General features: G+C 39.9%; 1 protein-coding gene across 1 annotated transcript; it reads left to right on the forward strand.

The window, feature by feature from the left end:
* The first annotated feature begins 795 nt into the window (after window positions 1-795).
* Window positions 796-6,802, forward strand: rnf228 (ring finger protein 228). The gene has a single exon (XM_080185539.1). The coding sequence runs from the start codon at window positions 2,855-2,857 to the stop codon at window positions 3,617-3,619; it is 765 nt and encodes a 254-aa protein (XP_080041665.1). The 5' UTR covers window positions 796-2,854; the 3' UTR covers window positions 3,620-6,802.
* The last annotated feature ends 6,067 nt before the right edge of the window (window positions 6,803-12,869 follow it).

The raw sequence follows: 12,869 nt of genomic DNA on the forward strand, positions 1-12,869 counted from the left end.
TGGGCAGCATTTTAAACTAAATGCAAGACTTTCATTGAGAATGTTAAACAAAAGTTTCAATTAAATAATCCGGTTAACCCTCAGGTGCTTTTGACTGAAATCATCCTGATTGGTCTACTTCCAATTGATATCAACACAGTTTCAATTAAACCGGAGTTATCCCCCTGGGGGTCAATTTGAGATGACTGTACATCGCTTAGGAATGATCCTTAATTGAAATCTTCCTGCTTGGTTTTCCTGAAATGGAACTCTTCTCATTGACACATATCTTCCATCTTCTTTCGTGAGTACTGACTGTCAATACCTATATTCTGTCTCCTTTCCTGAATGCCACCATGTGGGACTTTGCAGGGAATTACATACAGAATACAATTTCATGTAAAGAGTTCATGCACAATTCTCTTTTGGCTACAGTGGTATTACAGCAATTAAAAATATTAATGTAATTAGAAAATCTTATACTCATCCAGTTTCCTCTCTGAACATATAGCCAGTCTGTTAAGCCTTTCCTTACAACATGGCTAGGTTGATGTTATATATAAGGATTTTTGGTAAACTGTAAACAAAATGTCACATGGGAGGCTTACTAAAAGATGGAATTAAGGGAAAAGTGGATATGAAATTGGATCAGTGACAGGAAACAAAAGGTAGTTGGTGATATGTATTTTTCAGACTGAGAGTTGATTTTCAATGGTGTTTCCCAAGAGTCATTTCTGAGTTCATTATTCTTTGGAATTTTTAGAAGTCATCAACTCTTAGATGTTGCAAGCAACGTTTTTATTTAAATGCAGATAACATAAAACTTAACAAGATACACAGTAATGTACAGTTATAGACTTCAGGATAACATGGACAGGATGATGAAGTCCATGGAAGCATAGCGGATAGAATTTAATGCAAATAAGTGTGAAGTGATGCACTTTGGGGGGGACTAACATGGAAAGGCAGTATACTAGAAATGGCACATTTTTCAAAAGTCCAAATGAAGAAAGAGATCCTGATCCATACACATATACCCTTAAAGATGGCACAGCAAGTTGATAAAGTTGTTTAAAAAGTGTATGGGTACTTGGGTTTACAAATAAAGGGAGAATATTTTTAAAAAATCATGGTAGAATTTCATAAAACACTAGCTAGGCCTCAACTAGAGTACTGTGGACAACTCTGACATCACAATTCAGGAGAGGCATAAAGGCTTTAGAAAGAATGCGAAGAGGTTTGCCGTGATGTTTCGAGTCAAAAATGAAGACTTCTGGAGAGAGCTCATATTCAACACAAAATGTTAACTTTGTTTCTGTCTCCACAGATGCTGCCAGACCTGCAGAGATTTTCCAGCACTCCCTATTTTTATTTCAAATTTCCAGTTTCTGCAATATTTTGCTTTTATTGCCTTGATGTTACCTAGGATGAGAATTTTCAGTTTTGCAAAGAAGTTGAAAAAATTAAGACTGTTCTCCCTGGAAAAGAGATTAAGAAGTCACTGAATTGAGGGTTCCAAGATGGCAAACGGTTTTGATAGTGCAGATAGCGGAAAAACTACTTCATTCAGCAATTGGATCAATAACCAAACGCCAAAGATTCAAAATAATTGGCAAAAATTCTAGAGACCAGTGTTGGACCAGAGAGGAGATGAAGAGAAGTGTATTCATTAAAAGAGTTATTGGAATTTGGAATAAGGCACTGGTTGTTGATTCCATAAATATTTTTAAAAGGGTGATGGTCAAAGATTGGATGATGAGGAACTCGAAGTAAAAGTGAGGATCTAGGACTGAATGTACGATGGACTGAATGGCCTTCCGTGCTGTAAATTCCTATGATTCTATTTCAATGAACCTCCTGTATAACATCGATTTTGAAGTAATTAATTGTGAAATGCGTTGGGATATTTAAGAGAAACCTGACCAGGTGCAATTTCTGTGTTAAGTTTTGTTGCGACATCGGTGAATTTTAAAAATGGCATGGTTTGTGCACTCACGTTATTCATTTCTACCGTTAGGTTTATGACAGCTATCGGTTTGGAAAGTGAGCTAAAAAATGGTGAATAAATGACCTAACCCTGAAGGTCACCGCAGCTGAAAATCTTTTCTTTACAAATGGTGACGGTGTAGTTAGCTTATTACGGTTAAATAAATAAATAAATAACAGGCAATCCAAGTTCAATTAATTAGTGTACCCGGGATACCCATTGTTGATTCTGTTCCCAGTACATTTCCTTTGTATCGTCAATGACCGTACATTCACCTGAGATACGTTTCAGAATGCAGTCAATTAAAGTTTTGTAGTATAATATAGTAATTGAGGACAATAAATGAGATGGAATGATTTAAATCATTTCTTCACTCGTCCAAACGGGCCAATTATTAATCAGAATCGCAGAGAATGCGTTTGAATGAACTCTTCCTGGAGGGTTTATACATTCAATGAGGGAACTTCTTTCACACACACTCCCTTCCCCTGTACTGCCTTCTCTGATACGGGTACTGTTTCATCGTCCTTGAACAACACCGAAAACAGAAATAACAAAGAAAGGTTACAGGTTTTTTTCCCCCATCTCCTTCCCTTTTGCGACCGGTCTTAGGCTGAATGATTCAGAAATCTCGCATTGGAGCCGCCAGATTACATCATCACTTCTCCGTCTTCGCGTCAAAGCCGAGTGGCTGGTTTTATTATTAAAGGGGACAGATCAAAATGCAGGACTGTGCGAGCTGGCTTGTTAGATATTAACAGAGAGAGAAAGAGAAAGAAAGGAAGGGAAGAAATAATGCTGATGTGAGTGAGCTGGTGCTTTATTTAAGTGAGCAAGATTTTTTTTTCAAACCCCCCCCTTCTTTTCCCCCCGTTATTTTAAGATGTCATGGCAGAGGCGGAGGCAAGTCTACCAGCACCGGATGCAACAACCCCTTACGAAGAATACGAGTGCAAAATCTGCTACAATTACTTCGACCTGGATCGCAGGGCGCCCAAGATCCTGGAGTGTTTGCACACGTTTTGTGAGGAGTGTTTGACCACACTGCACGTCAGGGAGGACCGGCCATGGCGAATCGCCTGCCCCATCTGCCGGCACAGGACAGCCGTGCCCGACTACCGGATCCACAACCTGCCCAATAACACCAAAGTCACCGAGGCTTTCCCCCTGTACGTGGGGGCCGATCCTTCGCCCCAGGATGTGCTGCCTCCGACGCCCCAGCTGCAGCGGCTGGGTCAGCAGCAGCAGCAGCAGCAGGCTGCCCGCTATCAGCAGCCCCAACCCCAGCAGCCCGGTTCCAGCGCTGCCCTGCAAGCCGAGCTCGCCACCCCTCCGGCAGCCGCGAACAGCCGCCAGTCCCCGGGACCCTCGGCGCCTTACGAGAGCTGCCAGAACTGCAAGCGGGCCGCCCTGACCGCCGGCTGCGTCTGTGTGGTCTTCTCCTTCCTCTCCATGGTGGTGCTGCTCTTCACCGGTCTGATTTTTGTCAATCACTACAACAGCTCCCCCTCGCCTGTCGGCCCCATCTGCCTGTCTGTGGCCAGCATCTTAGCCTTGTTCTCAGTGGTTGTCACGTGGGTGATCTGCTGGCTCAAATACCGCCCCGACGGTAATGGGCAGGGGAACAACAGAGCGACCAGGAGTAACACTTAAGCGTTTGGGATGAAAGGCAGTGTCTTTTATTACAATATGACCAATGGAGGGAGAAACAGAGATACCCCCAGCCCTCCCCTCTCCCCTTGACCTTTTCATGTATGTGCTTTCATCCAATACTGCTGCATGCCCAGACGAAAGGTGTCCTTCACTCAACACCTTTATATATCAAGCGACAAACTTATTTTAGAATGACTAATGTTTAGCTTGTGCCACTGAACCAACCAGTTACAGATTGTGTGTATCCCAGAGGCTGGCCATGCTTGCATTCATAATGGATATTGCGTGCGTTGATTGTATTGTGTTGGAATGTACATGTTCAAGTTGTATCAAGAGTGAAATATGCATCATTAGATTTTGATAATGACATAATACAATATATGTACAGTTTTTTTTGAAAAGGGGTAAGCCTTGGTTGTGGTGTCCAGGATTGAGAAGTCACAAGGATATCAGGGAGTCTTGGCGAGATAAAAGGTTTCGTTGTGGGATTAGATCACCAGCCACTGATATCCCCTGCAGACAATGGCTCTTTTTCGAAAGACGGCAGACTAATCAAGACTTAAAAGGGCCTTTCTGGCGACCATTAAGTCAGAGAAAAATATATAAATAGATGTATGGAGCCAGATAGTGTCTGTTGAAAAAAATCTGAAGTGGTTACACAGAGCACCAAAAGGGCACGTGCGTCACAAGAGCATTCACATGTCAGAATAAATCCATTTATGTGCATTAGTCACCAGTTAAGTATTATCTGGAATCATGGTAATGTTGCTCCATCTCCAGGTAACCGCAGATCCCACCAGGCGATCTGTAAGAAATTACCCCTCGTAAAATGTAAGACGACAAACATGTAAATTGACAAAATAATGCAGATAAAATGGAAGCTTGAAGATATATTCGGATCGGCCTCAAACAATCCAGGTGGAGGATACAAGTTCAAATCAAAATTGTCAGCTACAAATTGCTTTCCAGTGCCTGACAATTCTGCCGAAAAGTAACTGAGAAGTCGCGGTGTTACCTTCGTTTCTCTGGATTTTTTAGAGGATGTGTGATCTGCCACCACATAAAACACTTGTCCGAATTTCTGGAATAACAACATCGCCTTTGGGATCTGTGATTTTCATTTTATTGAGTTGGAATCAGGTTTTTTTTGAGAATTTGCCATTGGCTCCGGTGGACGAACATTATTACTTCTTGAATTTTTGTACGGAACTAAAGTGGAAAATTTAGCTCAAGCGCGAGTATGGGGTGATTGCAATGAAGAAATGGCCTTTATACTGACACCTCCCCCCCCACCCGCCCCCTCCTGGAAATGTGTACAAATAAAACAATCTCTGGAGGCAAACACAAGCCCAAATGTACACATGGCTGGGATTAGCCCATTGGCTGAAGACCGTGACGACAGGAAGCCAATCAGACTGGTGGAGGTACACCGTCCCAATGTTTTTACCGGTTCTGAACTGTGACCTTCGAAGTGATTATTTTATAAATACAAGATGATTCCAGACGCTTGTGACAAAGTGTGCGAAATTGACCCATTGTGGAAATTAAGGCCAAACCAATGGGCTTTCTACTTTTCTATTTCTGGTCTAAAGACTGATTTCCCTAATAGTTGAGGAAAGTTATCCAGATTCCGTACAGAGAGTGAAATATTTACGAGCAGTATTGGATTCCTGGTCAGCCTTGAGTTAGCCGAGTTTAACTGGGACAACAACAACTAGTCTTGGCATTCTTGGGTTAAGGTCCGAAAAGTGAATCGATGGTCCTGTTCTTTCACTGTAATTGCTATCCACCATCCCTCCTGCCGAAATATATGAAGAGGTTATTGGGTAATGATATCTCCGCGGTCGAAACAACCAAAAAGTTGAGTGGTCATGTGGATCAGATGTTTAAGGGAGCCTAGCACCATAACATAAAGAATTCATAACCTTGGGAATAGAAGGAAAGATTAAATACTGAGACGTGACCACAGTAGCTGTATTTACGACCAGTTCCTGAAATGTTTCAAATCACGAGTCTTGAAATTCTGTCCTGCTATGGAAGAGCTAGCGTACGAATGTCTAACACATTGGGTTCAGACCCTCTCCGCTTGTTTGGCGGACAAATAAGACAGTTTGAAATACATGTACTATCTTTCCCATAAAGTAGCAGAAAGAGCAATTCCTCGAGAGTGCGATACACGTTTGCAGGCAGGTATGCTACATAGTTTCACGATCATGAACTTTTTTTCTGACGTCTAAGAAAATACGCCTTATGAAGTACTGAGATGGTGAAATTCAGAAGTTAGCTGTTTTCCAGACCAACTGTTTGGTGCTTCCATTACCCTCAAATAAATGCCATCAACGGAGACGCCTTCATATAAATATTGTCATTGCACTAGGTCATATTTATGAAAAAAAACGCCTCTCATTGCCACCCCTCCTGTTTGTTAGCCAGCCTTCGATATAACAACATTGCACCTTCGTTCTAAATGTGGAGTATATCAAGAAAATAATATGTGATTGTTAGATATTAGCCAAACCCATATTCCGGATATATGGTGAATAAAGGGGTTGGGAAGTTTATTAAGCCGCTGTATGATTCTATTATAGACGCAGTTTTTCGCAAGTTGTTGGTTGAAATTCGATACTTAAAAAAAATTTAGAATTATTTCGTGAAAGATCGAGTCAGCGAAAGCTGAGACAAACTCGTCGGAATTTTGTTAGAACCGGTAATTGGTTTCGTTCAGAATCCTGCTAAGGTTCACTCGTGCATTTGTATTTTGACATTAGCACAATTAACTCTTTCTAATTTGTAAATGCGTCAACAGCATTGGGATGTGTTTGGTATGATACACACCGCTTTCACTATGTGTTTTTCAATCTAAGTATAAAAATGGGTGTTACTAAAAGAGAACAAACACACTGTGTAAAATGAGTATGAATTGCACATATTAGATATTTTCAATTTCACAGTATGAATGTCAAATGTGTGTTATGCATTACCTAGAAACAACATGCAGTTCCACTCTACGCATTGAATCTAGGCTGGCCTAGATGGCTTTTTTTTAAAAAAAGTGCTCCACTCTTTGCTAATTGTATGAGGATTTCTTTGCTTGTACTATTCTTTCGGTTAGCCAAAGTAACTGGAAGCTGCAAGGTTAACGGAAACTGTAATGGTTAGATATTTTCAACTAAACCCAAACTGTCACTGGAACATTAAAATCTATGAATTAGACTTAAGAATGACAAGTGGTGATGTCCGTTGTTTATCGAGGGGGGTTTGGTTACACTTTGCGGTGTGAAGCGGATTCGAGATTATTAAAATTAAGTTTACATCCAATTATCTTAGTTAAAGCAGCGGGTACACTGAATGCTGAAATGGGCAGCGTGGAATCAATTTTGTGCCAGAAAATGCAAGAAAACATCAAACTTTATTTATTTCTATTATCCATGGTTGGCTAGCTTTGAACTTTATTATCTTTAAGCCAATACGCAGGAATAAAAGAAGCCCCTAAGTGGCACTTCTGGTGGAGTTACGGGTATTTAGTTTGATGGAACAAAAATAAATTCAGCAGGATTAATACACACATTTATTAGTCACAATAATAATAAATAGTTGCTACGGCCTCTTTAAGTAATATTCATGTTACTTAAGTATAATTCTATAGTAAAATAATTTTAGAGAGGGCGTCACCCAATGCTTCTATCAGATTTGGCTAAGTAATATTGAGTAGATTAAATTATATTTAAAGAACCATTGATTTAAATTAAGTTACCACGAAGAATCTGCCGACTTTGAAATTGCTGTATGCACAGCATTACACAGGGGTGATTTGAAAATTATTTCTGAAGAATAACTTACATCCTGTTTCTGAAAATCGTCAGGCTCTGAAGCCGATCGCCTGCTTCGTCTAAAATATTCGAAACAGCTCTGACGAAGGATCATCTCGACTCCAGACGTTGGCTCCATTCTCTCTCCAGAGATACTGTCAGACCTGCTGAGATTTTCCAGCGTTTTCTGCTTTTGTTTCATTTTGCTGTGTTTGCAGTAATTTGCTTTTATCACGATTATTTCCTATAGTTAACCAGGAATGCACACCGAGAACGTGCAATTCATCGTCAACTGTTGTACAAACATAAATGGCACGTTGTAATTCTTCGTAGTAACTTAATTTAAACCAATTGTTTTCTAGATTTCATTCAATCTACTCAATACAACTCACACAAATCTGATAGATATAAGCATTGGGTGACGCCCTCTCTAAAATTATTTTACTATAGAATTATACTTAAGTAACTTAAATATTACTTAAAGAGGCCGTAGCAACTATTTATTATTACTGTGACTAATAAATGTGTGTATTAATCCTGCTGAATTTATTTTTGTTCCATCAAAATAAATAGCCCTAACTCCACCAGAATTCCCATTTATGGGCTTCTTTGTTCCTGCGTATTTTTAAGATAACACAGATTAAAGCTTGCCAACTATGCATAAGAAAGTGGAAATAAATAAATAAGTTAAATTGTTTTCTTGCATTTTCTGGCACAACCTTGATTCCAGTCTGGCCATTTATGTTTGTTCATCAGTTGACGATGAATTGCACATTGTAACTTATATCGTACTTTCCTGAAGCTCTTGTTTAATTGGTGCCTGACTGATCGCTACCAAACGTCTGCTTGATGTACAAGAACACTCAAAAAAGGAGCAAGAGTAGATGATAGGGCCAGGGCAGCCTGCTTTGCTATTCTATACTATTATGGTTGATCTTGGGCTTTAACTCCACTTTCCTGCCTGTTCCCCATATCCTTCAATTCCCCGAGAGACCAAAGATCTCCCTGAGAATTCTGTCTATCTCAACCTTTAATATAGACAAGGATGGAGCATTTACAATCCTCTGGGGTAGAGAATTCCAAAGATTCACAATTCTTTTGAGTGGTGACCTAATCTCAGTCTCAAATGACTAGCTCTTTCTTCTGTCACTGTGCCTTGTGTTTTTTCTTTGTCAACCAGCTGAATCAATCTCCCAGCATCTGCCTGATCAAACTCTTTCAGAATCTTGTCTATTTCAAGGAGATCACCTCTCATTCTTGTAACCTCCAGAGAACATAATTCCAATTTATTCTTCTCATCAGAGGATAACTCTTCATCCCAGGGACCAATTTAATGGACTTTCACTGTACACCTCCAATGCAAGTACATCCTTCCTTTAATATGCAGACCAAAACTGCGCACCCAGATGTAGTTGCATTATACCCCTGTACAATTGTAGTTGAACTTTTTTATTCCTCAGCTCCAATTCCCATGCAGTAAGGGCCAACATGTCATTTGCTGTATCCGTGTGTTATCTTTGATTTTCTCCTGTATGAGCACATGTGAGTCTCTGAACATCAATACTTACAAGTTTCACACCTTTCAAAATAATTCTATTTTTCTATTCTTACTGAAGTGAATAATTGCACACTTCCAAATCCAGCTGAGATTTTCATATCAGAACAAAGCTCCATTTACATTGATTCTCATTTAATTCAGATTCCATGCACTCTGACTTCTTGAATTTACACTATTAAATCCAGCTCCTTTCTTCCACCCAGTCATGGATTTATGAATATGTCTATGATTCTACCACTGGAATAAGAGAACAGGAATTAGTTGTGTTAACCAAGGGATTGAGTTCATCCAATTACACAAAATTGGTATTATGATAAAAGTGGCAGTAGGTTAATGTGTAGGGTTACGAAGGACAGGGGTTAGTGGCGAGGGACGAATTAGGCTGTAAAGTGAATTTAGGTATCTGTTTCAAATTACTTAGGAAATACTGTGGAAATACTCAGCAGGTCAGACAGCATCAGTGGAAAGAAACAGAATTTATGTTATGATGATGACATTTCATCAGAATGCCCCTCCCCCAACCCACCCCTTTTCTGTGTTGTATCTAGAGTTCTGGTCAATTAAGAAGGTCTATTTTCAAATTTCCATGTAGTTGAAACCAGGCTCTTTGACAGTAAGAATGCATGTGCTAATTTCCTTTGCTATTTTAATGAAAAAGCTTACTCATTCGGATTACCTTATGCCAAGTAGTAATGGCAGAGAAAAAAAGAAACATTCCCCACAAGTTCATTGATGCATTTATTAATAATAGCAGTATGCAATTTTGCCTAAGATTTGACTTCCAGTGCTTTTTGGTAAACAGTGAATTTTGCTACCTGGATCAGTTGAATAAATTTGGCATTGAGGAAAGCTTTGAATGAAACATTATAGGATGTATACATGTGTATGTATTGTCTTTTTAAAGTTCCTTACTACAAAGGAGCATATAGTGATGCAAAGGTAGAAGCAACTGTGGTACAGTGGTTAAATTAGCTGGGAGAAAAATGTGCTGCTTGTCAGGGAGAGACAATATGAGAGGCCAGGGGTAATAGTAAACACTTCTCCTCTTTGACAAAGTTTCACGTGCCTGCAGGATTGTTGGCGCCAATTTTCTCTGTAAAATCTGCTGTACCCAATGTCTAAATGCAATTTAAGTGCTTCATGTCTGGAGTCACTATTTTCCATTGATTTGTGAGGCACATTTCACTGCACCTTGTGAAGTAATCAATGAGAGATTGACACTTAGATTTTCACTGCACACAGACATTAATATATTAGGACAGTTATTCTGTTCAATTATACAACAAGTGAATTGGGACACAATTGGTTTCCATTGTAAATATGGTTTGGTACAACTTAACGTCATATAAAGAAGGCACGTGAGATATCAATACATAGAAGAACGACTCTGGCCACTAGGTGTAGTGATATTGCAAACATTTGTGAACAAATGTATCCATAACATTGCTAAACACAGCAACCAGGGCAATGCTATTTTGGCTTAATTCATTGGCTAAAGCCCTTGTTAAACTTTTACTTATTTACATGCATAATTTCAAGCTCCCCAGAAAATATATATTTGACTCTGAAAACCTGGTCTTTTAAATAAAAGCATTTTTATTAAACAGTACAGAGACTTCAAACAGATACTGTGCATTAGCAAATGTGTCGAAAAATAGCTACAGATAGTGCAGTGCAGTTCAAAGATTATTTGTTCCTTAGTAAAGTGCACTCTTATAATTTTTCCCTAATTTAAGTTGGTACCTGCCAAAAAATGCCACTGCATTTTACACATTGAATGTTAAATCTTAATAAAAACAAATTACTGCGGATGCTGGAATCTGAAACAAGAGAAAATGATGAAAATCTCAGCGGGTCAAATATGGGAAAAGTTGAAAACTATCCAAGGCCTAAAAAAAATTGATTGCCGGAAATACACAGCTAGTTGTTTTAGGTTTGGAGCCTACATCAGAACAGTCTTCACCCAAAACATTAGTTTATCGTTTCACTATTTATAGTCTGTTGGACCTGCTGCGAATTTCCCGAACACTCTGCGTAAAATCTTCATTGGCCTATGAAACTGGGATTAAAGGCAGGATTAGGAAGGCTGGTCTGGGAGTTGGTACATTTCTGGAGTCTGGGTGATCGCGTCCGAGGCTGGCGGACAACAGAAGTGGACATCCACACAGTAGCAGTGGCGAGCTAAAAATGAACAATTAGGAGGCCAATGGAGGGGATTCCGCAGGAACCTTCCCAGCATCGGAATGACTTTTCTGTTGAATGTTCATGCAGGTGGCTTCCCGGTAGGAGGCTGGAGTGGGTGACAATCCGATCCGGACGTTGTCTGCTCCAGTGACACTATTCTGAATTGGACCAGGCTCCAGGAGACAGTCTACTTACTGCCTGTCCCCGGGAAGATCTTGCTTCTGGACAGTGCTCAAGACCATTTGGGACGGAATCTATCTAATGGTGAAATAGTTTCAAAGGTGATAAGAATCCACCCAATATTTCTGTTTCAGACTTACAGCATTTCACATTTGTTTTAAAGATCTTAGTTAGCCAAGTCAAAATGCTCGGTGAAATTTCAAGCTTTGGCCGGGCACTTGCCTCCATTTTCAGGACATCCTCTGTAAATTCATCTTAAACTGTCGAACAACAAGTGCTCACACTCATAACTATGTTGTGAAGAAGGTAGGAGAGTTATATTTTATAAAAGAAACACATTTAAGTGTAAAACAGAGGAAACATTCCCTGTATTTTTTTAAATGAAACCAGTCGACGTAGAAGAAAGGAAATTATATATGGTGGTTTACAAGATTCACCAAGATTTTGATAAGTTCTTCCCCCCTTCAGTCCATTTTTGCAGCTGACAACATAATGCAAAGTATGCAGTGAATGGCTGATTGAGAGGGCAGGATACCTGAAACTCTGACTTAAAAAAAATTCATGGGATGTTGGTGTGACTGGTTAGGTCAACTAGGGGCTTGCCTACCCGTAGCTGCCCTTGAGAAGGTAATGGTGAGCTGCCTTCTTGAGCTGCTGCAGGTTCTTTATGTGAATGCTGTGAACTGTAAGCGTGTGGCATTCCTCAAGAAAAATCATTTGACCTCTGTACACATCACTGTAGATTTTTGTGTACTTGATGTGTTCTGCCTTTGGATCAATTACTTCCTCTGTGGCCTGCCAATCATCCTGAGCCAGCTTAGTCTATCAGTGTCATGGCACTGTGATTCAAAATAATATTTTGATATAGGTTTGTTGAGAAATGGGGCCAATTCAGCTTCATATTAGAGAAGCATCTTTACTGTGCAGTTTAACTTCAATAAAAATTAACCGTGCTAACAAAATAGTGGCAACTCTTCATTTTCATTAACTGCCAGTTAACAACAACCCACAATTTTCAAATGATCCTAATCATATGCATCTCCACTGTGAGGGTGGATGGCCTAGTCCTAGACTTCTTGGGCTAGCTGATTAGAGATGTCAAACTGAGGATAATTCTGTCTGGTTCATCATTGGCCAAATTCTGTCATTTCATCTGGGCATCACCCTACAGCTACAAAACAGAGTTGGTGATTCAGCAATTTACTGCAGGGCAGACTATCAGGATTCTATGTCTTGGAGGTAAAGAGCCTACATTTCATATCCATTCTTATGGAGGGCACATCAAAGCCATCCTGCAGGATAATGGCGACTCAGGTCAGATCATCTCATGCTGTATATGTTGAAACTTATGAATGGGCTTAAGGCTGCACTTTTGGTCCTCAAAAGTGTCCAGTCGACTTCAAGACCATCTGGAAGAGTAAGAAGCAGCAGGTGAAGCTAACCACTGCATTCTATTAATATGCAGTGCCTACACAAGTGGTATTCTCCACTAATAAGATGCTGCTGTCAAGCCAAAAAG

Source organism: Carcharhinus amblyrhynchos, chromosome 3 (assembly GCF_965287045.1).
Source record: "Carcharhinus amblyrhynchos chromosome 3, sCarAmb.v2.hapA, whole genome shotgun sequence".
Taxonomy (NCBI): domain Eukaryota; kingdom Metazoa; phylum Chordata; class Chondrichthyes; order Carcharhiniformes; family Carcharhinidae; genus Carcharhinus; species Carcharhinus amblyrhynchos.